Consider the following 27,037-nt stretch of genomic DNA (forward strand, 5'->3'; position numbering starts at 1 on the left):
TTAGGAGGTTTGAATAGAAAGTCATTTGGAGATGTACATGTGTCATTTGCATGCTTTTTGGCAGTTGAAAAATAGGGCCAAATGTTTTGCACGACCCCATCTTATTGCTTTATCTAGAAGCTTCCTTTGTTGTTGTATTTCTCTTTGTAGCTTTGGAGAGTATTAGTCATGTTGTTGCTTACGGATGAAGTGTTATGCTATCGGAATTAATCCAGATTGACTCATGTTGAAAAAGCTAAGTGTTGATACTCTATTGTAACCATTAGTTTTTTGGAATACAAAGTAGTGTGCTTTTGGAGTGTAGGGTTTTCCACCCCATGATATATCTTGTTTTCATTGTGTTTATCTTTATGCATATTCATTTTCTACTTTTGAATGTGTTTCTAATTTTGTAATAGTTATGATTTGTAAATAAAATTTGCACTATCCCTCCCACTAGATTAGTGTTAGGAAGCGTTTTACACACCTTAGCTTCCTTTCATGTTTGTGGTTATATATTGGTTACCCCCATCTTAGTCTAGTTCAAAGCACTTTGTTTTCTTTTCAAAGTTGGATTCTTCTTCAAATGGATTGAAAAATTATGTATATTCTTAGTTTTACTTGTTGTAATCACTATAAACATATTCAAAAGCTAAATGTGGGTATGTTGTCTTAATTATCACCAAGCATGAATCATGTATCAAAAAATGCCATAGGTTCTGTATCCAAAAATCTTGATACTGTGAGCATACAAGTATTAATTTATTTTATGAATTGAGCAACAAATTGTAACTTCAATAAAGGTTAGTGCACTTAGTCAGTTCACTTATAAGATGTTTTGTAAAAGGAAAGAAATGTGGTTGAGTAGTGAAGCGATATTTTGTGGGAGTTAATAACCTTAGTAGGACATTGCTCAATCTAAAATGAGTCATGTCGCAAGCAATCAATAATTTTGTTGGGAGGTTATATTTTATAATTTGGCATTTTTTTTGGAAGGTTATGTGTGATTTACAAATGATAATAATGTGGTGGGGGTGATGGTTTGGAAAGTAATATGTAGAATCATATCCATTAATCATATCCATTAAAAGCCTTTGCAGAGGCCTACATTATCTTCGAATTGTTATTCCAAAATGAAAAAAAAAACATAGAGCGTTATTAGGAAAAAAAAGTTACCTACAATTCCTCAATAGAAAATTCAAATATGTAAAATTAGTTGCACTTTCTCAAAGTTATAAACTTTTAATTATCCCCATTTTCAAAAACAAAATAATTAAACTAATTAATAACAATGTTTATCTTATTCAAGTGGACAATCATTGATCATAAAAAAAATTAACCTCAAGAATTTAGTTCCTTATTACTAAATTTACATATGTAATAAAATGGTTACATATTATGGTTTTTCATCGGATAACATTATGTTCCAATGCATAGGAATGACAACTTTAAAACAGAAGCTACAAAGCAAAATATGACTCAAAAAGACAAAAAAATTACTCTTGTGAAACTCAGATCAATACAAAATAAATGCTAATCTTAGTTTCAAATTGAAGGGAAGCAAACAATTTAGTCAAAATCAATTCTATCTTATTATTCATATAATGTCATATGACTATTTAGATTATTCAAAAGAGTCTAATTGTTTCAAAAAAATGAAGAAATTCAACAAACTTTGAAAAACTGTTGAATAACATCTATATATAATAATATTTTACAAATCAAAATTCATATTTGTAGGCAAAACTTATGTACATTTATATTATTATATAACTATGTAATATAAAAATATATTTAATTTTATTAGTAATCTCTTATCGACTTGTCCCTTGAACTTCCTATAAATACAAATACTAAGTACAAAAGTAAAATGAGAGAATGAAATAGGCTAAAATGAAATGGCGGCCCCTCAATCCATGAGTTCTATGTAGGCACTACAAGTTCAATTCCCATCAGTATAAGAAAAGAAAAATAAACAAAATAAGTTTGTTCTCAAAGAATTTACAAGCAACTACAAATGAAGGCATGTTAAAACTTGATGTCTTAAGAAAGCATTTTAGTTTAGAAGATACAAAAGTAGTCTCTATAATCAAAGTACATGTAAGTTATATAAAATGTTAAAAAAACAATTGTGAAATTTTTTCTTTTGATCTTTTCTTTTTCAATTTTTAAAAGTTAAAATGCATATTTTTAAGTTTCTAAATTTAAAAAAAAAAATTCAATGCAATTTTTTAGGTTGCTTTTTTATTAAAAATTTATTATCATTACTAACCTTACACAAAAAATTATTTTTATATATTTTACTTTAACAAATTGTATAAAATTAAATTATTGTAAAATTATAACAATCATCTCTTTCATCAAATGTCCTAAAATTTTAATTATATGACAAACATAAATATTAATTATTTTTGTTTTAATAGTTTATCTACTTTAACTTTTATTTCAAAAATTTTAATAACAATTATTATATAATTTATTAAATATTATAATATAAAATTATTATTATTAATTATAATTATAAAGACAATTCAATAAAGATTAAGACATAAATTAGGTTTTTAGCAAGTAATGTGCAATATTAAAATTTTATGTTGTGAAATATGCAAGAGATTTACTTTTGTTTGCCTTAAGATTATTGTATAATAAAAATTATAATTATAATTATTCTTTATTTATGTGAAAGAATTTAAAAGAATTTAATGTAGTTAAAATATTTTATCTTAGGACTATCATGTAGCTAAATTATAATTAAAATTTAATGTATTTAAATATTTAACTATTTGAGTACAATATATTTAGGATTATCATGTGCATATTTAGTTAATTTATATTGCAAGATCAAAATATAATGTCTATCATAAAATTAAAAAAATACTATAGCATATTGAACCCAACAAGTAGCAACCTAATGGTTTTCTAATGCAATTACAATTATGCATACATTTATAGTTAGACGCCGATGCATAAATTTTATATAACAAACATTAATTTCATATATTTTTCATATAATTATTAAATATATAATTTTCAAATATTTAAATTATAATTTTTTTCATTTATATACATTCTCAATATTTGTCATATATGTATAAAATTCATTTTATTTGTTTGATTTGTTTTTAGTTTTATTTATAATACTGATAATTATATACTTTTCATTTTACAAAACCAACAATTTTTTTAAATTAATATTATTATAATTATTACATATTTATAATTCAAAGTTAATATGATGGTTTAAATACTATATCAAATATTTATAATATTTTCAGCTACATTAAATTAACTTATGTTTGATATCAACTCTACTTTCATTTTGTAATAAAATAATTACATCTCTTCATTAAATTAACTTATGCTTGATATCAACTCTACTTTCATTTTGTAGTAAAATAACTACATCTCTTCAACTAATTTATAACTACATTATAAGGATCTTTAAATCAATTAATCAATATAATCATATTTGTGCCTATTAAAAATCAATAAATAAGTAATAACTTCTTCTCAACTATTATCTATCTTGTAATATACCATAAATTATCTATCATCTATTCTACAATAATACTATCCACTACATAGCATATTATACATTTCTACTCAAAAAGAGGCTCCATATAGCATATACATTGCATATACATACAGAAGCTCTATAAATGACTTGACTATAGTTAGTTAAGAAGTTATTCTCGTTGCGTGTGGCCAACCCATTTTGAATCAACGATGCTCAGAAATAGTTTTGATCAAGTACAAGGAATGCCCTTTACCCTTCACTTCTTTCATCATTGAGAAACATATCTTCTGAGCATGCCACGCATTAGGGAAAATTTAAATGAAATAATCAAAGGATGGCTGTCTCAAGAATTTCTTTAGTTGTAAAGAGATTCTTCACAAGTCATTAGACTTACTGGGATCATCCACTTCAGTGTTGAAGATAAAGCTTGGAAATGCTATAGTGATATTCCTGCAGATGAGTAAGTTTTAACCATACTATTAAAATGTTAATTGTGAATGCCATTGGTCTGTACAAGTAGTACCCCAACATATATCTAATGCAAACAAGTTAATGCTTCTAGAAAACAACTTCAAATCTAGAGATATAGCTTACAGTGATAATTTTTAACACACAAAACATACAAACAAGAAAATGCAAAAGTGCATGCAGTCGATTTGAGTTTACATTAAACAAGATAAAACAAACTCCGTCTCTCACCTGAACCTTGAAATGCTGTAGTGATATTCCTGCAGATGCGTAAGTTTTAACCATACTAATAAAATGTTAATTGAAAATAGTAAATACCATTGGTCTGTACAAGTAGTACCACAACATATATCTAATGCAAACAAGTTAATGCTTCTAGAAAACAACTTCAAATCTAAAGATACTTAGAGTGATAATTTTTAACACACAAAACATACAAACAAGAAAATGCAAAGTGCATGCAGTCGATTTGAGTTTACATTAAACAAGATAAAACAAACTCCGTCTCTCACCTGAACCTTTCGTCCTGAACTGAACTTTGAGTGTTTCACAATAGATAATAATTTCTATTGACTACATCAGTCATCCTGGCAGAAAATGCAATAAAGTTATAGCAGATGAAAACACCAATCTCTAAGAGGGTGCTTCATGAAGATTGATATGCTTGATCGAATTTTGAAGGAATCAATTTCCAGTTCGCAGGATTCAATATCATAAAACTCAAGCATTTTTATCCGTGGATGGCAAGATGTATCAGAACTTAAACAATTCAATACGGAAAGTCTCAGGTTTGGATTATGGGGGCTGCACTTTCTCACCATTACGAGTGATCAGCTCATTTGGGACATCCATAAGACTGAGCTGAAACTTAATGCAAGTAATTATGACTGGTCCAAGCCAAAAATCTATGGCTTGCTGCTACCTTCTTTCAACTTGGGCAACTATTGATTCTTAGCTTTTGTTATGCTAAATTTGTTTCATCAAACCCATTTACAGGGTGCATTTGCCCTTTTAGCTTGAAACGAACATGGACGGCTGTATAAAATAAGTAACTAACCACCTACTCAAATCTTTTTCAAATAGCCATGTGTCAGTTGGATGTATTATTTCATTTCTAGCATATGCAACAACCATTAGTTAACTGGGAATTTGTTTGGATAAGAGGGAAATTTCATCTTAACAAGTTGAAGCCAAAGATAATTGGCAGGCAATGTAAATATGAAGTTAACAAGATATCAAAACCACCTCAAAAAAAGTCTGCCCAAAATCAAAAATTCTTCAAAATATATTTATCAATAAAGCTGAAAGCACGAGCAGTTATAATCACAAATAACAGAAAGCAAATAAGAACAAATAAATAACAGAGCCAAAAATCACAACACTTAGTAGAATTTAATAGAGTTTCTGCTCAGTGGGCAAAGAGATTTAGCAGACTTCAAATATAATTATGTTGTGAATTTGATGTATAGGATCATGCTGCTCAAAAAGGTTGCTTACTTCAAATAAGGGAGAGTCATGAACTTCAAAATAGAAGGGTTCCGGACAACAAACTCTCTCCATTCTTCTCTATCAATTTTACCATCATGACGAAAATCTGCATCTGAAAATGTCTGTGATACAATCAGGTAAACAATATCAATTTACATAGAATGAATGCAAACCACGTGAGTAATTTGAAAAAAAATTAGCTTTCAAAATTGTCACCATAGAAATAGATAAATATAGTAGCACCACCTTATCCAATATAGATTCAAGAACTTCATCGGTGACTTTTACATCGGATTCATTCAACAGAGCTGTTATCATCTGCTTTAGCTGCAAATATAAATGCCTACATTAAAGAATTTGTGAAAAAGATGCAACCTACAACAACCTAAACATTCAAATACGCACCTGCAGAACTATTCATTAAAGACACAATATATCTTCATACAATGTTGAAAAGTCATGATGTATGTTTTAAAAATTAGTTCACTTTCATCCCCCTAGGAAATGCTAAATCTTGTTTGTGGAAATGTAGGATGGACCTGACTTATTATGGCATTTTTACATTTGTATTGATGAGGCAATACATAGCTCTGTCTCATAAACATTGTGTATATATTTAATACAGAACTTGATGAATATCAACAAACTCTCTTTTTCTTCCACTGAGAATGTGCAAAGGAAGTACCAATTATGCATAAATAAATACTGTCACAACGACAATCTCCTTGATATTGATAAATACTTGTCTTATTCTTTAAAATGCATACATTAATATTAGAATTTTTATAAGTGGATTAAATTTAAATAAACAAATAATAAACAACAGTTATTTAAATCATCACACGTGCTAGCATAAAAGCCCACGCTCAAAAACAATTATTAAACATTCTCTTGTCCATGAGCGAATTTCTCCAAGTGTTGCAACTAGGCAGAATAATATGGGAGTCTAATGCCATGTCAGGTAGTCGCTTGGGAGGTTGCTTCCACGATGCATAGAGAAGACTTAGTTCAATGTTAAATTTTGCCCATATGACTAACTCCTTCCACTCTTCTGCAACTTAGGGCAAGGAGACTTTGAAGGAAAGCTTCCATGCCACCAGTGAAAACTTGGAGATCTGCCCACATTTCACCAGTTAAACTACTCTTTATGCCACCTCATGCAGTCAACTAAATTGTCCTCACCCATTTATGGCTTGACATAAGGAAGGAAATATATAAACAGACCGACCACCATCATTGAAGGGCACTCAAAAATCTTAATCTAACGCTGCCAGTAAAAAAATTAGAAATCTCTCTATTAACATAAGAGCTGGGAGAAGTAAGAGGAAGAATGGGGAATGCTGCCAAGTCCACTCTTGAAGGAGGGAGAAAGGATTGCACTTCAGGAGGATTATATCCTTGACTGAGTCATTTCCAAAGTATTTTTGTGAACAGCTGGCTCTAGGAAAGGTTGGTGCTGAAGGCAATAGGCATTCTACTGCATTCATTTCATTCATCGACCCAGAGTAATCAGATATGTTAATCATTCCACCCCCTTCCAATCATGCCGACACAATTAGTTTAGTAAGAGAGACCACAGCACATGAGTATAAACTCTTCTAATTTAAGGAAGGCTCCCCCTTTTCTAACATTTAACTAATACTAATTTAATCTAAAATGGATGGGACAGCAACCTTTTCTCCTATTTCAGAAAAGATTATGCTCTTTCCTCTTCACAAAAAAGAAGCAACAATTATGAGATAATAATAGCGGCAATTTAAAATGAAACCAAGAAAGGAAGTGAAGTTTCCTTAAAGCACAAAGACTTCCGTCACTTTCTTTGGGACGGGAAAACAACAATCAAGCTCAAAGTCTTGATTTTCTAAATTCCTATCTACCCCTTTTCAGAATGATGCAATGAGAGCAATTTACAACATATAACAGCACAAAGTTTGCAATTATGATGCAATAAGAACAGCGTACAGCATATGACAGCGCAAAGTCAGCAAGTATGATGCACCTTTAATTACTATAGATGGGAATTACTACAAGCACAAAGTCTTGCAATTTTTCTCAACTTCTAACAACAAATTAAACTAATTCCACCTTTGGTATTTGCAACACAAAGTCTGCAGATATTTTGGGGTGAAGCTCTTCTTAACAACCTTCCACAACCTCAAATAATTATAAATATGACATAAGAACACAAAGGACACAAAGTATGGCTTCAACACAAGTCTGAAATTCCAACTCTTTGATATTTACTTGAGAATAAACAATTTACAACTTCAAAGCTCAAAGTATTTACAAATGCAAAATTCTACAGAGTTGCTTGCCAAAAAAATTAAAAATTACATAGAGCAACCTCATGTATATATAGGAGAGGGGCTTTGAGATAAAAGTGGGAGGATCCTAACTTACTTGAGAAATTCTCTCAACCACCATGACTTATTCCAACTACAGTCCTAATCTAACTCAACTTGTAGTTGTTTTACATGTAATTACATTTTACAAGAATGCAAGTGAAAGTGACACTTGCAATTACAAAATTTGTCTTTACATATAACTTGTCAAAAACAAAATACATAAAATATAGAGTAAGTGTCACGAGACACTTTTTATTCCTTTACATCTCTGACCTTGGAAGACTAGAAAATGTTGATGAATCTCTGCAACTCATCAGGATCTAGACCTAAGGTATTTTTGGCAATTGCAATAGTTTTTATGATAACATCATAATATCTTACTATTGCTTCCCTGTGCTCTTCAAGAACAATTTGCATTTTATCGAAAAACACTTGGTACCATACAAACTTATGGATCGAATCCACAATAAACTGTTCTAACTCTAGTACCTGGCGAAGGCTAGACGTTAAGTCATCAAGAATCATATTTTCAGCGAGCAGTTCTCCATCATGACTTATGATTCTACAAGATACTTTGTCAAAACTGGAGAGAATCTCTTGTTCGACTTCGTCACTCATTTTGAGTGTAACTTGAACATCTTTGATGAGATCTTTGATAACCAATGATTTGTTTGTCAAAAGTTCATCAAATTCTATATATTTTTCTCTGCCAGGTATCACCATATTGTTGCACAAAGTTTCTAGTTTGATCTTATCCATTTCATGCCAGATCTTCAAGTCTCTCTCCACAGGAATCAAACTTTGATTAAAAGATTTCAAAGTCTCATTCAGCTTAACTTTTGTTGCTCTTACATTGCTCAAAACGTGCAATGCTTTCTTCACCACTTGGGTACTCTGATTGATCAGTTGATCTACCCAAGAATCAACTGCCTTAGCCTTTCGAGCAGCTTTCTCCAATTGTTTGATAGATTCTTCAGAGGTGGAGGAGGTCAATGGATCAACCTGCTTTGAAGAATTTGTGATTTTTTGGATCACTATGATTCGCTGTGAATTTTTCTCTTTAAGCTCATCGTAGCTTTAGACCAGAGAAGCAACAGAATCTTGAGCATCATGCTTGAGACCAGAATGTGTCTGTTTCCCAAGTTCTATCCTGGTGAGCCTGTAATCTGACAATTGCATCTCTTCTAGTGGTTTCTCAACTAGAGGCTCTGCCACTTCTACATATTTCATTTTATTCTTGTCCACTACCACCAACGAAACTATCTTTTCTTTCTTCGTGGTTTTGGGCTCGAGTTTTGCAACCTGCCGGAAATCAAATATATCAAGAGAGATCTCCTGCTTCTTCCTCTTAGCTGTGATTGAACTCAACCAAGGGGGTAGTTCTAATGAGTTCACGTCAGAGACAGCAACTGTGGTTTCTAAAGAAATAGGCTCTACCTGTACCATAGTTGTGACTTGAGGAGAAGCTTTTGTCTGGATAGTGACGATCCTTTGCTCAGGTAGTAATTCATTACTTGCTTTCGTCATGAACTTATCAAAACTCATTACAGAAGTATCGATCTCTGGAAGAAAAACATCGGACAAGATAGCATATGAGGGATTCACATCAAAAACATTCTCCAAGCCACTGTGAGAGGTCTCAACAAGTATTTCCATGCTAGTATAGGCAAATGTTCTTGGTTCCACAATTTCCACATGAGCGGTAGAGAAAGAATCCACATCCATATCAATTGGGGACATGGGTACATACAATGATAATTGGGGAAGGGTTGTATGAGGAGACTCCGAACCTACAGAAGGAGGTGATCTTGCTATGTTCTCCTCACGAGTATCATTGTCAACATTAATAACCTATATTTGCACTTTTGGTTTCTCCTTTCCTTTTAGTGACACTTTTGGCAGAGGCATAACCAAAGCCCTACTGACCCTTAGCTTGATTCTTGTGTCGGAAGAAGAAGAACCTTCTTTAGACTTAATCCTGACCTCGGATCTTCGTCCAGCAGGTCCAGTTGAATCAACTTCTGCTCCACTTTTTATCTTGATAGTTTTGACATTATTGTTTTTCAGCCAAGCATTGGTGATCGTGAGAATGGGCTGAAATCTATCAAATATAGAGTCGCATTCCTTCTTTGACCATTGGGGAGAAGGAAGAAGGGCTTCAATAACTCTTTGTTCTATGTACCTGTTGACGTGTATTTTGTACACCATCATACACAGAATAAAATACCTAAGGGTATCTTATCCTCTCTTGAATAAAGCCTCTAACTGCTGAAGATTCGCATGAAGGATCAGTTAGGTAGACTCCAAGGTTCTTTGATGTAGGGTCTCTACGTGTGGATAAGCTCCAGTGGTATGATGTGATTTGCTGGAATCACAAGGGGACTTACATTGAACTTCCGATCTGCTTTGCTGGACACAGGCTCTGACTAACTTAGATTAAAAAAATGGAAAAAGGATAAGGGCGAAGAGAGGATCTAATCCTAATACTAAGAATGTAGGAGCAACGACTTGACCTTTTGATGAAACTCTAACTAGATCTTGTTTTGACATCAATGGAACATCTACACAAGACTAGTGCAATCTTCTAAGGGGAGCTTTATGATGTTCAAATTATCACCGCAGGCATAGATACCATCCAAGTTGATGCATATCAATGAAGAGGCAACAAATTGAAATTGAGCTTAGGCTGAATGATTCCAATTGACTACGCAAGGCAAGTCTGCAATCAACAAACTGCTAGTAGTATGGATGTACGAATTCCACCATCAATCAATCACATTTCCTCCATTCATCTAATCATCTACCATCTAAGATTGAAGACTCAACAAGAAACCATGCAAATTGCAAGAAAAACGACATATTTCACCATTACTTCAATGAAAATGGAGTTTGTTTACAATCAATGGCAACAATTTCTTGCCTTGTCCTCCTATTCTACTCTAATTGCAATTCTATCAACTATATTCTAACTCTTCCAACTATTTACAACTCTCTCTAATCATCTAAAATTATTCCTTTACAAATGAAATGTTTGGGCTTATATAGTGCCCACAATACAATTTGATGGCTTAGATCAATTCAAGATCAATGGCCAAGATTCAACAATGAAAAACCCTAATTAGGGTTTGTTACAACCATTACATAACATTTAATGTTTGACCAATGATAAAATTGTATTGCTTGGACACATGTCCCTTTTAGAAAAATTGACCAATGGATAGCCAGGGTAGGTACATCGGAGTTTGTGCCACCTTCCATGAGTTAAGTACATTGAATCTGGTCATGCTGAGGTGGAACACACTGACTGGAGAAATGATGACTAGGACGCCACCTCATCTAACACTTGTAACTTGGTAGATATTCATCTTGATGTTGTTGAGAAACTTGCTTTAATTAATTCCTCTGGATCTATTTTGCTTCTTCAACGAGCCCTTGTTCTAACTCCTTGTGTCCTTGATGTGCAGGAAGATGATGTACCTCGCCTTGGAACGCTGGATTGAAAGAGGTCGCCCATGTCCTGGCTAAGACTGTCCTGGCGAAGACCGTCCTGGCTCCGGCTTGATTTTCCTTGAAGAGATCTCCATTTGATGCCTGCACAATCATTTCAAAATTAGTAACATGATTTTGCAATACATAACATAAATTAGAGAGCAAATTTTAGGAAACTTAATGATAAGTCCTTTATTAATCATTTCCTAAAAAAGACTGAGCTAAGGAAAAACAAAATTTCAAAATTAAGGCAATGACGATCAACGTTCAAAATCAAAACAATAAATCCATATCGTCATACCTCTTTGAGAGCTTAACTCTAAAATGCAAAATAAAGGAATTCGCCTAGGCAAAATTTGAAATTCGATAGTCTTGATGTGATCTTCAAAAGAACGTTCCTCTTATCAACTTCGCCACCCTTCAAGTCTTGGACGTGATTTCCTCTTCAAGTCTTGCCTCTTTGACAATTCGCTCAAATGGATCTTCAAGTTCGCCTTTCCTTTGGATAGTAGTTTCGCACCACCTTTGATTGAATTCGCTCCTCTTCTTGAATGATAATTTCGCCCTTCCTTTGTATGAAATTCGCTCCTCTTTTGCCTTCTCCAAGTTGCATATGAGAGATGATAAATGATGATGTGAAAATGAAATAAACACCTTCCTTTATAGGCGCTCACCTTCATATTGACCTTAGGCCGACTTTTTGCAAAATATAGCAATTAAAACGATTTTTAAATAAATAATAAAGGCCAACCTTGACAAAATAAACCCAAGCGCTCCCTTTTGATTTTTATTAAATTAATAATTAATTATTAAATGCCTTTATTTTTAATTAATAAATTTCGATTTTTTACAAAGGCAAAAAATAATTAATAAATACATACCATGCGCTATTTAAATGCTTTTAATTAAATATCGATTTTTTTCTAGCATTTAAATAAATTTAAAAAATGTGTTTTAAGCGCCAAAATGAAAAAGTGAGAAGATACGTACCTCATCGCCCTGGTCCCTGACTGAGGGACAGGAGCGATCCATGATTTTGTCTTGATTTTTGCATTTTTCACGTTCAACTCCTTCATCTCCACGTTCAACATTAATCATCATGATGAGCTCTTCGAATTTGATTGCCTTGCATGCGTTCATGAGTGTCTTTGGATGTTCATCGCCCTGGTCCTTGTCCAAAGGACAGGAGCGATCTTCAAATTTCCACGTTCAATATGCATCCTTTTATCTTCGATCTTCATTGTGATGTCCTCCAAACGTCGTCCCTTGCCTCGCTTAACCTCACCTTGCTTTGATCTTGAAGGAATATGAGTGCTCTTGATAGGATCGCCCTGGTCCTTGTCCAAAGGACAGGAGCGATGTGAGCTTTTTACCTTGATTAGCAATGTTTGGACGTTCAAAACTCTTGTATGTTATCTTCAAACGATGCCTTAGACCTTGCATTACCTTATGAAATCTTGTTCTTACGTAAATCTTGCACAAAATGACCAATGCATCCAACATCGCCCTGGTCCCTTGGAGAGGGACAGGAGCGATCTATGTCCTAGGATGCGAATTTCATCATTGTGACGACCTTTTAATGTTTGTGCTTGCTAAAGACGCCTTGAAATGTCCCTCGCCACCTTGTCTTGACTTGGATCGACCTTGAACTTGCATAGGAAGTAACATCACCATTGTATCGCCCTGGTCCCTTGGAGAGGGACAGGAGCGATCCTCCTTTTTTAGCCTTTATCTCACTTTGTCAGGTTCCAAGTCTATATTCAACGGATTCGTCTTTCTTCGCTCCATTCGTTCATGCCTCGACATTGTTTGTAACTTTGCAAGAAAATCAATTATATCAAAAATCGCTCTGGTCCCTTCCTGAGGGACAGGAGCGAACTAGACATTTAGGACCTTTGTGGACGTCCAAAAAATCTTCATTTTGTATTCAATGCGTCCATCTCATGTTCTTCCTTGCCTTTGAACGTACACTTGTCTTGACATTTGCCTGGATTCTGTCTAATGAAGGAAATCGCTCTGGTCCCTGGGAGAGGGACGAGAGCTACAAGGTACCTCGCCCTGGTCCCTTGGAGAGGGACAGGAGCGATTTTGCTCTTGTGGGCCTCATTTCACTTCATCACCTTCGAAAATTATATTCAACGGATTCGCAATGCCTCCTTTCATTCATTCATGCCTTGAGATCGGTTGAAATTTGGCGAGAAAATCATCTACAACAAAAATCGCTCTGGTCCCTTCCTGAGGGACAGGAGCGAACTTAAGCATTTTATTGTTTTGATCAAGTCTGGATGCCCTATCATGCTCATTTCGTCCTTCACCATGCCTTTGATGTCTCGATTCGTCCAAACAAGGTCAGGAATGGCTCAACTAAGCATTTTCGCTCTGGTCCCTTGGTGAGGGACACGAGCGATTCGCCTTCGTCCCTTGGAGAGGGACAGGAGCGCTTTTCGCTCTGGACCCTTGGAGAAGGACACGAGCGAAATTTGACTTTTCGCACTCTCGATCAGGACAATTTTAATGGAATATAACATTTAAGTATAAGAAAGAAGAAACATTTCTTCTTTCTTATACTTTAAGTTATATTCCATATATACTTTCAGGATGTTTGAGAGTGGTTTCAGACCTCCAGGAGTTATATTGCAAAATCTAGTTTTTGGAGGTTTTTCAGTTTCCAGACTTAGTCAAATTTCAGGATCAGGACATTCCAGACTTAGCCAAATTTCAGGATCAGGACCTCACTCAGGCCGGACTTGCTATCCTATGTGATCCCCTGGGCGACGCTTCAAGTTATATTCATTTGATAAAATGCACCTCTCTGGACCTTTTCACATCGTCAAGACGTTAAAATCTTGCAAGGACAAAGCAAAATTGGATTTGTAGCTCCGGTCCTTCACTGAGGGATAGGAGCGATTTTTCCCCTGGAGGCATTTCTGTGTTCATGAAAATCTTCAATTTATATTCAATGGAAAGATCTCGCCTTTCTCCATCACTTCCAATTCGTAATTCATCCTGACCCTGCAAGAATAGTAAGATATTTGAAAACGAGCTCCCGTCCTTCACTGAGGGACAGGAGCGATTTTGCTCCTACAGGCCAAAATATCATGATTTTACACATTTTATCACTTCACAAGGCGAAAACAAATCATTTGAAATGCCTAGGATCAAAATTCAAAAAAGTCAAAATTTGGTCAAAAATATTCAATTGGACAAAAATTCACATTTCATCTTCAACACTTAGACAAATTTAAGCTCTGCATCAACATTCCAATTGAAAATTAGACCATCCTGGCGAATTCATTTCATTCAAAATTTGCATTCTAGAAAAGGAAACTCAAAAGCCCTCAAAAACGACTGGATTTTGGTCCGAAAAGACGGTAATTAGAACCCTAAGGCTTGACCCTAAATCCAGACAACTAACAAACTAACAAAACCCTAGAAAAAGCAAAGCGAAAACGAACAAAACGAGCAAAAAACATGGGTCCCCATTTGCAATGGGGCGATGTGTGAAAACGTCACAACAGTACCCCAGATCAAGGATCTTTCCATCATCTACCATGCCTTCCGGAATCCTAGTCAAATCAAGATCAACAATTTGCTCCAAAGTGAGCCGGCTGCAATCCATCCTAATTTCTTCTTTAGTGCGAAGATCAACCCAAATATCCTCTAGACAATGGAAATGGGTAAAGGCCCTTTTGATCTTGTCCTTCATTCCTCAATAATCAAAATCCTTCTTTGCTACGAACTTCTTCAACTTAATCTCCTGAAGTTCAGTTTCCATTGCTTTGGCTCTTACTGAAGTGTTCAAAGAGTACCGATCAATCTGCAATGGATTGTGTGAAGGAATATTGATACCCAACTTATGGTTGGCAAGTTGTATCGCATGAACGGGTTCAACTCACCTCCTTTCTTGCCTTCGAACTTAAGACTTGCTTGATCTTTGCCCAGAACGTGCCTTATGAAGAATTTCGCTCTGGTCCCTGGGAGAGGGACGGGAGATACAATAGACTTCGCCCTGGTCCCTGACTGAGGGACAGGAGCGATTTTTGCATTTTGGTTCATTTTTCTTCACGACGGCACTTCAAGTTATATTCATTTGGTAAAATGCATCTCCTTGGACCTCTTCAAATCGTCAAGTCATTAAAATCCTGCAAGGACAAAGCAATATTTGATTTTAAGCTCCGGTCCTTCACTGAGGGACAGGAGCGAAATTTGCTCTCTAGGCCAAATCGTTACAATTTTCATCAAAAAATGTCTTGGCTAAGGAAGATATCATCTTACTTAATACTATGAATAAAAGTTAATGTCCAAAAAAAAGGTCTAAAATTGTGCATATAAAGAAAATCGCTCTGGTCCTTCAGTGAGGGACAGGAGCGAATTTGACCTTCTAGGCAAAAACTTCATCATTTCATTGTTTTTGATCAAGTCTGGATGCTCTATCATGCTCATTTCGTCCTTCACCATGCCTTTGATGTCTCAATTCGTCCAAACAAGGTCAGAAATGACTCCACTAAGCATTTTCACTCTGGTCCCTTGGTGAGGGACATGAGCGAAATTTGACTTTTGAGACTCTCTATCAGGACAATTTTTATGGAATATAACATTTCCTTCTATGTTTCTTCTTTCTTATACTTTAAGTTATATTCCATATATACTTTCAGGATGTTTGAGAGTGGTTTCAGACCTCCAGAAGTTATATTGCAAAATCTAGTTTTTTGAGGTTTTTCAATTTCCAGACTTAGTCAAATTCAGGATTAGGACATTCCAGACTTAGCCAAATTTCAGGATCAGGACATCAAACCTAGCCCAAATTTGCTATCCTATTGATCTCCCCGACAGCACTCAAAATGCAAAGGCTAACTAACAAAACCCTAAAAAAACCCAAAGAACAAACCCTAAAAAGCAAAAAACACGGCTCCCCATTTGTAATGGGGCGATGTGTGAAAACGTCACAACAGGTACCTTGGCAGCATGTACGGTTGGTCTTCAAAGCATCCAACTCTCATGTAGGTGAAAGTTGAGAACTACAGAAACAAGAAGCCATACTCATTTACCTTCTTCCAGGTTGCCTCAAAAACTCTTCTATTCTTGAGGGTCTTGTCAAAGAGACACATGAAGTGTCCAAAGAACGCATCCTACACTCTTCTATAATGAATTCTGCTGGGCCTCAGAGTCAGTTGATCATAATATTTCCATACTGGCACCAACAATTTGTCACCCTTGGTAGAAAGACCAAGAAACTATCTGAGTGACACTGCAATATACACCAAGTATGAATTCATATAGAAGGTGAGGGTATTGGGAACTTGTAACAACTGCTCACACAAGTTGTCGTTGTTGATCTCTCCCCAGAAAATATGAGATTGCCCCTTCCACATGATCACAATATATTTGTACATCCAGATCTCAAACACATTAGAGTGCTTCAAACCCATTATCCTGCTGAGAAGGGTGATCATGTCACGAACTTCTTCAATGAAGTTACAACGATACATCTTGGGCCATCTGGAAAAGCAAGTCTTGGGAGTCTTCAACCACTTAGCATTAATATGCCTGATGCAATCTGACCTTCTCTGATCGTAATGATACAAGGCACTTTTCATTGTGATGCCTACATACACAGGAGCTGCGGGGACTTTGAAAATCTTATCAATAGTCTTTGCATCCAACCTGATAATGGCATTCCCATCATCAACTCTGATTGTTCTAGTCTCCTTATCAAAGTGAGACGTGCATGCAAGCACAAACTCAGGTTCTAGGGAAGCCACCAGGAAAGATGAAACCAAATGGATATGGCTACTCAGGAGCAACTACATCCCATGTGTAGGCGAACCCTTTGTTCTTTCCAAGAACTCGGACATGTCAACGTGTCCGATCTCTATGTCTCGGATCTCATCAATGAGAGAGACCACGTGAGTGGGAGCAATCTCATTCTGGTATTTGTCATATTTGTATTTCATCTTCTTGTTTGGAGGTGATGTTGGCTCTTTTGACATCAAACAAGAATCTACAACACCGTGATGAAAATTCAAAAGGGTAAGATCATCTGCAGCAGCAACTGGAGATTTCATAGTCTTCAAGCCTTGAAAACTAATGCTCATATCACACCTTGGGAAGGATTTTATCATGAAACAACTTGGACTGACTCAAAGATGCTTTATAGATGAGCTTGGACAGCGATGGGAGGGTATATCGGATCTCGTGGGGGTGACGGCAAGTAGAAAAACTTACACAATTCGCACTTGTAATCAGGTCTCCAAGACCCGACTGCAAGTGGAATAGTGAAGTTCGAAGGCAAGTAATGATGCATACATGTAATCGGAGACTTGAAACCCGATTACAAATGGATTATACGTGGCATGGCATTTTGAAAGCATCTTAACATGGGGGAAATGATTGTGGATAATATGAGTTCGCCAAGCAAAAGGGAAATGATCATCTTTTGTACTTTCAGTCGGGTCTTGGGGACCTAATTGCAAGTATGCACAAGAAGGATAAAACATTGTATTTTACTTGTAGTCGAGTCTTGGAGACTCGACTGCAAGTGAATATTATTGCGCCAAACATATGAAATTTGTTTATTTTCCTTTGCAATGAGAATTTGGGAAGTAAATATGCCAAGAGTTCACTTGTAGTTAGGTCTTAAAGACCCAACTGCAAGTGAAAGACATGCATTTCTAGTTCATAAGACTTGTGATAATATGTGATAGATCCGACTCTTTAAGACAATACTTTTAGTGCAAAACATATGGAATACAATAGTTCATCTTTGCAACAAGAACTTTATGGAGGGGGAACAAAAATGCAAAAGGGTAAACTTGTAGTCGTGTCTTAGATACCTAACTACAAGTATAAGTCTTTTATGTTTTGCCTAAAGGCTTGCAATTGAAATCGGAAGACCCGATTGCACTTAAAGCACTATTTGGACTTATAAGAAGAACACTTATAATCAGGTAAAGCAAACCCAATTACAAGTGGCTAAACTTGCATATTTTCATAAACGCGTAAAGAAGACGCAAAGATGCAGGCTTCATCAACACAACAGAGCAAAGGGGAAAGATGCAAAATCCGCTACAAAGCCAGGCATAAAAATGTAACAAGGAAATGCGGAAATCATAACACAAGACAACAAAGAAATGACAAGAAATATTCATACCTGAAAGAGAAAGACGCCTAAACCAAAAACATGAACTTTGAAGGAAGAGCAACGATTCTTGGAGACGCAACTTCCAAGAACTCTTATAACCGATTTAGGAAGGGAGATTCCTTTTAGAAAACGATCTCCTTGCTCATAAATGCAAAACCAATTCTCCAACAAAATCGGAGTTCGCCATAGAATGAAAGGAAAAAAGGATTCATTCAAAACCCTTGTTATTGGGTTATGAACGCCTCAATACAACTGGATAAAGAATCTTCTTTCCAAAACAATAGGATGAAGCCCATAATCGGGTTATAAGAAGCCTGATACAAGCACTTTCACTTGCTCTTTACTTTTTCAAAAAGTGACTTTACTTGTAGTCGGGTCTCTAGGACCTGACTGCAAGTGAAGCCTTAAAAAAAAAAGAATCGGGTTTTAAATGAGTCGTTACAAGTGTATTTTAGAATACACTTCTTTTTTCCCAAAAGTGACTTAACTTGTAATGCCAATAAGCACTTCTAATCGGGCTTTCAACCCCCAACTACAAGTGGAGTCATTTTGATCACCTTATAACTCTAAATCAGGTTATAAGAAACTGATTACAAGTTAAGTCATTTCAACTTGTTATATAGAGGAAAAGACCCCCAACTTGCAGTCCAGGCCTCCAAACCCGATTTTGCACTAAGGGTGCAAAATGAAAGCTTGAAACAATAAAAAACTAACCAAGGAAAACCAAAGAAAAACACACTCAAAATAGGCAAAATTTGAAACAAATTTCAACCTTGAAAAGCATGCGAAGGGAATCAAAAGGATGAATTTTAACAAAAATTCAAGGGGGTTGCTCACATTTTTTATTTACAAAAATGAGGACAACAGGTAGTGTACTTGAATAGTTCATACATGTCTCAAATGATTGATTACTTGTATTCTGTCAAATTTTAATTAGTCAAATTTTAATTAGTCAGATTTTAGAATAAAGGATGATAGTCCTCTGCCTCCTGTCTTCCTCTCTAGGAAAGCCATAGAATAATAGTACTATGAGATCCTTTACCTGAGAAATATTCTGTCAAATAAACTCAAATGTCAGACCTACGCTCTCCATTGTTGCATGCATATTTCCCTGATATTAACTTTCCTTTACAAGAGTTTGCAAAAATTTGTTTGGCTCAAGCTACGAAATGTATTGGGTCTTACATTATCAAACCCTTTGATTTTACTGTGCAATAACAGGCAATATTAGCAAATCTCCCAGTAATGAGTGTTTTAGCAAACATCTGTTAAATAATTAAGCAAATTTAAAATGAATTAAACATCACAAACAGAGCAGATAAAACAGAGCACACACAATAAATGATACAGAGATCACGTGGTTTGCCAATTTGGCTACATCTAAAGGAAAGGCAAGTACAAATATCTTTATTGTGAACAGCAGTAAAAGATACAATGTTCTTCATCAAGAAGCTTGCAATAATCAATCCCCAAAATATATAAGAAGTCTTTTGGGAGCAGTGTAAAGCAAAGAAACCAAACGCAAAATGTCAAGGGGCAGTCAATAAGCCCGTTGGACTTCACATTACGCAACAACATTCACACTAATGAATAGCTGTCAATGGTTATATTTACGGATTTGGTTGGCGGTGCAAGATTCTGGATTCATTAACATAAGATTATTCCTAATATTAACTATTTATGATATTCACAAAATTGGAATCACCTTCTAAATATAGCTCTTTGGAATCTCTGGGTTGGCGCCTGCTATTCTGTGATCCTTTTAAACTATTTTTTTCATACACTTGGCAGACCATAGATTTATAGGTTATTGGACATTCTCACAGGCTTCGTGGGTGATGGATAAGGACGTAGAGTATGGCTTTACACCCACTGATTGCATTCATTTGAAAGTTCTATAGCTTCTTTTTTTATGAATTTTTTTTGTTCATATCTTGCACTCATAGCATTCCATGAATGCACGTTTCCTCGGGTTAATGTGTCAAACGCTTTGCATGCCTTGTCTATGTTCCACATTTAGCGTGCAGGTCTCCCCAAGCATTTCCAGCTTTTGATGAGATCATAGAATGTTAGATTTGTAACAACATAATGTAATATATTTTTTTGCGTGATTTGACTATGCCGCCTCAGTTTTACGTGTATACTAACACAGATGCAATTACAGCATCTGACAAACTCCCTTGTGCCTTATGCTTTAAAGTTTAAACAATTCAAAATCATCCCTTGGACACAGAGAGCTGGTAAAAGCTGAAGAGATTTCAGATTAGCCTTATATCTACCAATTGCATTTGCATGAAAAGTTCTATAACTTTTAAATTAGTCCTTATAGTGCATAAACTGCTATTTTTGCAACCCCCACAAAAATAATATTTTTTGATGGGAATGTGTGTTGTTCCGTCCTCGCATACTGTATATCTACCAAGTTTATGGTATGGGTTGAGGTCAAATTTATTTTGTGCAGACCCGACTATCATTGTATTGCTTGAGACCACACTAGTCCCAGGTATTAAATTAACGATTTGATGCCTTGTCCATGTGTCCTCATTTTACCTTATGCATCTCTTATCCTTCTGTCAGACCATATTGAGGATCTTCATGATACAGAAAGAATCATCAGACCACCAAGGCATAGAATAGTAAAATGATCCCCCTCCACTTTCTTCATAGACATGATAAGTAATAGTTGAACATGGTTCCTTAATGGCATTACCTACACGAATGCAAATATTTCAACATATGCATTTTATGAATTTCTTGATGTATTAAAACAGCAACATGCTAATCGTATAAAGATGTAAATTTTAAATATTGGGTGAGCAAATGATAATCATATTACTTAGATAATAAAACCAGTAATAACAATTAATTAAGTATAATTTGCATGCTTCACTGTTTAAGACAAATGCACATATATAAATTCTATTATCCTCCTTAACTTTGCAACATATGAGATAGTCAAGCAAAAACATCTAAAAAGACCTTGCATCAACTCTTAAGTTAGGATTGCTATTGAATTCTCATTGATATTGAAGGCTCTACAATAATTCCCTTCCCATTAATCAAATGGTTTTCTTGGATTATTAATCTTGCTTATTCAATATAGTTGACTTGATCTTTAATGGAAAATCTTTAAGTCCCACCCTCAAACACCTAAGTGCTGGGAACTTCCTTCATTTCCTGGACTGCCTACATACCCTATTTCCAAACAAGATCAAGGTGTAAAATGTGTAGTTTTGTTTTCTAACTAGGTTGTAATGTCCCCTTCTCAGTAGGAGATAATCAGTGGTCCATTAGCCTATTCTTGAAACCTGTAGGCCGACTGGAATGAGGAATTAGGGTTTCCTATTTTCTAGGAGGATTCTTTGCAGTTTTTAGGGATGTTCTGGTTGGAGTTTGGCAGAATGAATTGAGGATTCCTTCTAGGTTTTTCGAGAGCTTCACGGTGGTCTAACATGTATTCTGTTTCGGAGTGATTTCTAAACTTACTATTTTTAGTAAGTTGGTGGCAGTTGCCTAGATTTCGAGGTTTTGTTTGGTTTTTCGAGCTCTCTCACAAGGTTCGATGAGCATGTCTTTCAGAGATGTTTTCATTTATTTTTAGTAAGTATCAGTTCAGGTAGAGTTATTTGTGGTAGTCTTGAGCAGAGTTCCAATCCAGTCCAGAATTAGTATCTTTTGCACTCCAGTTCATATGATTGATTTGGCAGCAATCAGTGGGCGATTTATAATTGTTTAATTAAATATTATCATTTTATTCTAAAGTTTAATATTTAATTATTTTACTGATTATTTTGGAGGAATGAATTAGGAAGGAAAATATTATATTATTTATCCTAAGTCACATTTTTATTTCCCACATTGATGGCGTCAAAAATGAATGTGTTTTATGCCTTGTAATGTTAATATTATAACATGGCGATTTCTTTTGAAAAAAGTACGCCTAGGGTGGTTGGAAGTGGACGCCATACTTGGAGGGGGATATGAAACAAAATGCAAATGAATGAAAGGACATTTGGGCACCATTTCATGTGAATTTGAGATTCAAAAATCTATATATACAAGGGATGGGCTCCTCATTTGACGATCTTGAAGAAATCATATCGTTATGCTGTCGGAATGGTGAGTGAACTTGAGCTTCGAAGTTGTGGCTCCCTAGTTTTGTCAATTTCGTACTTGAGACTTAGTACCTAGCTGAGTGGTGGATTGTTGGTGAAGTTTTCAGTGTGTGGTGTGGTTTTTCAGAGTTGCTGGTTTTTGTGTGGCTGAAGTGAAGATTGGTTCATATCTCCCTGCCTGTGCAATCGATCATTCTGGGTATTAGCCCATTGGAAACATATTTGGAGGGTGGTCCTTCTACTTTGGCATCTCTTTTGGTGTGCATTCTGATTTTTAGTTGCAAATCGTTTTTCTGCTGCTAGTCGTTCCATTCCTTGTCTGCCTCAGTTTGTGTGCCAGTTGATGGTGGTGTCTTCGATGCAGGTTTGAGTTTCTAGTTACATTGCCTCAGTCTTAGCTTTCAATTGCTTCTATTCTTGTGTCATTCAGTGAAGTTTTAGGCGAGTTAGGAGCATAATAGTGAATTTGGTAGTGGTTGTTTTCTGCGTGTTATGCGGACAGCAGATTGTATTTTCAGTTTAGTGATCAGTGGTGTGTTATTTCTGTATGGGTGTGTTTGAGTTTGCTAATAGTGTTAAGCTTTGAGGAATCCATCAATATTGGACAATATAATCTCTATTTTCTATGCATTGTATCTCTTTATTGTAAGGCTGGATAGTAGTACTAACAACCATTTCTGGATTGTAAAGCAAACCCCCGCTGAAAAGTGGAAGAGGCTGGTTTGCCACCTACATTTGTCTTTGTAATACTGTCCTCCCGCTGCACAAGCGGTAGAGTGATTGTAATTTTCATTCATGTCCTCCTACTGAATAAGTGGTAGAGTTGATTTGTAATCTCTTAGTATTGTCCTCCCGCTGCATAAGCGGTTGAGTTGAGTTTGTTTAGTAATAAGTCCTCCTGCTGAAATATCGCAGTAGAGTGATTTGTGCTTGAGTGTGTTTTTGTTTACTTGGCTGGTTTACTGCCAAGTTTCCTTGTTTTACTTGCTGGAAAGTGGAAGGGGTTGGCTTGCTGCCCATTATTGTAATAAGCATTTTTCAGAAGTTTGCATCTAATGATTCCCTGCCACCGTATGCTCTCACCCTCCAAGCTTGGGCTCTCGGTGATCAAAAGGTGTAGGGTTCCTTTCAGTTGGTTTAGATTTCATTATTCTGACCCTCATTGGTGTTGGTGTGCTTGTAAACTTGTTAAAATAAAATAAAAAATTGTTGGGGATATCCAATATTACATAGGTGTGGTGTGAACGGTTAATCAATGCTTCCAAAATATTATTCGATGATTGTAGAGCCTTTAGTATCAATGAGAATTCAATAGCAGTCCAAATAATATTTTGGAAACATTCATTAACAATTCACACCAAACCTAATAAGAAAACAAAATTACATATTTTACACCTTGATCTCGTTCGGAAATAGGGTATGTAGGCAGTCCAGGAAACAAAGGAAGTTCCCAGTACTCAAGTGCTTGAGGATGGGGCTTAGATTTTCCATTAAATATTAAGTCAACTATATTAAATAAGAAAGATTAATAATCCAAGAAAACCATTTGATTAATGGAAAGGGAAAAAAAAATTCTTAAGTTATCAAGATATAATATATTTCTTGTATACTCGAAAGGATCTCAGATGGATCACTTTACTCCTTGAGGCTTTAAGCCAAATTCTAAGGTAGATTTCAAGCCTTTATATTGCATACCACTGAATGACGACAACCTCGATGCACTCCCAATGGGGAAGTGTGATCTTTAGAAGAGCAACTTAAGAGCCGAATGGTCCCAACGAGTCTAACACTTTAGCCAAAGCACATAGCTATCTTAGCGATAGATGGCTACCTCATTTGGGTGGATGCCAATCCCAAATGAATAAATCATAGTTGAACTACTCGCCAAAACCAAAAACTCGCCAAGGCCCAAAAAAAACTCGAGAAAAACTTGGCAAAAAACTCGGGAATTTGAAAAATTGCTTAAATTTAATTAGAAATGCATTTGTTTGCAAAATTCAATGAGTCAATAAATGAGAATATAAAAGAAACAAGCTGAGTCCAGATATATTTAAACGCAAAGTGGGTACAAAATCACATCCTAATGAGAAATGCTAATGGCTAGAAGCAAAATAGTAAATAGTTTTTGTAGAACTAAAAGTAAATACATCAATACAATTACATCTTCCTCTTCCCAGCTCTAGGAAAAACTAGGGAAGAGGTAGAACTAGAAGGTCTAGTCCTAGAAGTCTGTTGTGGGCATGCCGCGTGATTGGACCTCCTCGCTCGGTATGATTGGCTCAGGCTATGGCTCGTCCTTCATCTTGGATGTAGCTCTGCCTCTAGCTACACCTGGCATTGAAAATGACTCACCCTCCTCATCCTCCCCAATGTCATCCAGTGTGAAACCAAATCCACCCCCTTCCTCCTCTGTAACTTGCCTCTCCAAATCATTGATCTCATCCTCTGTAAACAATGAGGCTGCTCCTACACTGTCCAATCATTGTAAGGATCTATATCATCCAAATCAATTGGACCAGTTGGTGCTTCCTCTACCTTTCTTATGCACAGCCGAAGATTATATTGCACAAAGACAAGGTCATTAAGGCGTTTTTGGGCTAACTTGCTCCTCTTCTTCGTGTGGATAGCCTTAAACAAGCTCCAATTGTGCTCACAACTGGATGAACTACAAGGCTGACATAACATGTTGAGGGCAAAAAATTTTAGATTTGGGGTATTTCCACCCCACCTTTGCCACCAAGCATCTGCAAAATAAAATTAGGTTGAAGGTAGCACCCTTCTCGGGGGTCTGAGGGTGAGAAAGAGAGGGGTAGAGAGATAGGTCTAGATCTTGGGGGAGAGAGGAGAGAGTGAGATGGAGAGTGGTAGAGAGGGGGATACAAGAAGAGTGATAGGGATATAGATAGGTCTAAAATTCGGGACTAATAAAGTGAATGAGATAGAGAGAGCGAGAGAATGGTAATAGGAGACCACTGATTACTGAAATTTGACTGTCTGAAAATTTAAAAGATCTTGTAAAACCTAGAATTTGCATTATAACTCCTAGAGATCTGAAAGCACTCTCAAACATCCTGTCAATATATACATAAAATATAACTTAAAGTATAACTTAAAGACATATTGAAATGTGACTTATACTTAAATGTTATATTTCATGTATATATTCTGATGAAGAGAATGAGACTGACTTGAGAAAAAAAATTAGATAATTTTTGACATGTTTGGGCCTTTTTTTCAATGCGAGTTAAAGTCGTAAATACTCACCAAGCAAAAAAACTAACGAGTTTTTGAAAACTAGCCGAGTTTTCGGGGAGTAGTCCATCTATGGAATAAATACATGGCTTCCTGTCTTGTATGGACAGATGCCTAACCCGTATTGTTTGGATGTTGTCCCGAATTGGACAAACATCTATCCTGTATGGATAGAAGTACCTGAGAATACGTATAAATGAACACTTTTAAAATGAAAAGAAAAGTTTAGTGGTATTTTGGGTTATATGGTTTGGCTTATTACAAATACACAACAACACCAGCTAAATTTGAGGAACCTTTTGTGACGACTTAGAAAAACTTTTCCTTACCATAGTGACCTCTTTTGAATCAATAAGCATCTTTTACAAAAGAGAACAAAATAGCAAGAGACTTTTTAATATAAAAATCTCATAATCCTTATCAAAAGGATCACAGATTTTTTTTAAATCTGAAATATGAAAACATACAAACTGCAACTCATTAATACCAAAGCTGTTTTTGTCCTCACTTAACCTGCTTTGTTGTGTTTCCAGAAGAGACAAGTTGGCTTTAGACGTGACAGAAAAGATGAGATAGAAGAATCCCTCTTCTTATAAAGGGAACTTTGACTTACAAAAAAGGTGGTTGGATTTGTTTCGGAAAGGTTCCAACTTTCCAATTTTTGAACAGTTTGTTTTCTCAAATTGGACGATGAAGTTTTGCTTTATAATGTTCTCAAAATAATATCTAGATATCTCTACTGTTAATGTTCAGATTTTAAAATGGTAAACTTTCTCAACACTTCAAAGTCCAATATTTTTAACTTTTTTAGGCAATATTAGATCTAAAAAATACCTAAAGATCACCATTCAAAAATACCTAAAGGCCACCATCTAAAAAGCCATTTAAGCTTGAACAAACCATTTACTCGAGGTAAACAAACTTTCAAGTTTAATTTCTTAATAATTCTACAATACTTTCAGCAGGTCTTTTGACTCTTAATAGTTAATGGGGCCTTGGAAAACAGAAGCAAAGATGATGAGTAAATGAATGCCTAAAAAATTGTAATTAGGTTTGTTTAATATATATTTTGACATTCCAATATAGGCAACTTTAGGTCCCACACTGTAATCTCCCCTACTTGATCTATTTCAATATACTAAAATTGATTGATATTCTTTAATTAGTTATTAGCAAGTTCTTATTTATTTTCCTCATTAAATGATTAATTTCATTATTCATGGTTCTTAATATAGATATCAGA

At 35.4% G+C, this 27,037-nt stretch overlaps 1 protein-coding gene across 5 annotated transcripts in view; it reads right to left on the reverse strand.

Moving 5' to 3' along the window:
* Positions 1 to 3,419: 3,419 nt before the first annotated feature.
* The window catches only part of LOC131027680 (calcineurin B-like protein 7), a 124,124-nt gene continuing 100,506 nt past the window's right edge, over positions 3,420 to 27,037 (reverse strand). For all 5 annotated transcript variants that reach the window (XM_057957771.2, XM_057957765.2, XM_057957789.2 and 2 more), the window contains 3 exons: positions 5,699 to 5,779; positions 5,462 to 5,574; positions 3,420 to 3,946 (listed from right to left, as the gene is read on the reverse strand). In XM_057957771.2, coding sequence (XP_057813754.2) covers positions 3,871 to 3,946; positions 5,462 to 5,574; positions 5,699 to 5,779 — 270 coding nt within the window. In that variant the 3' untranslated portion in view covers positions 3,420 to 3,870. The remainder of the gene's footprint in view (positions 3,947 to 5,461; positions 5,575 to 5,698; positions 5,780 to 27,037) is intronic.

The sequence above is a fragment of the Cryptomeria japonica genome, chromosome 1, assembly GCF_030272615.1.
Source record: "Cryptomeria japonica chromosome 1, Sugi_1.0, whole genome shotgun sequence".
In the NCBI taxonomy this organism is placed as follows: Eukaryota; Viridiplantae; Streptophyta; class Pinopsida; order Cupressales; family Cupressaceae; genus Cryptomeria; species Cryptomeria japonica.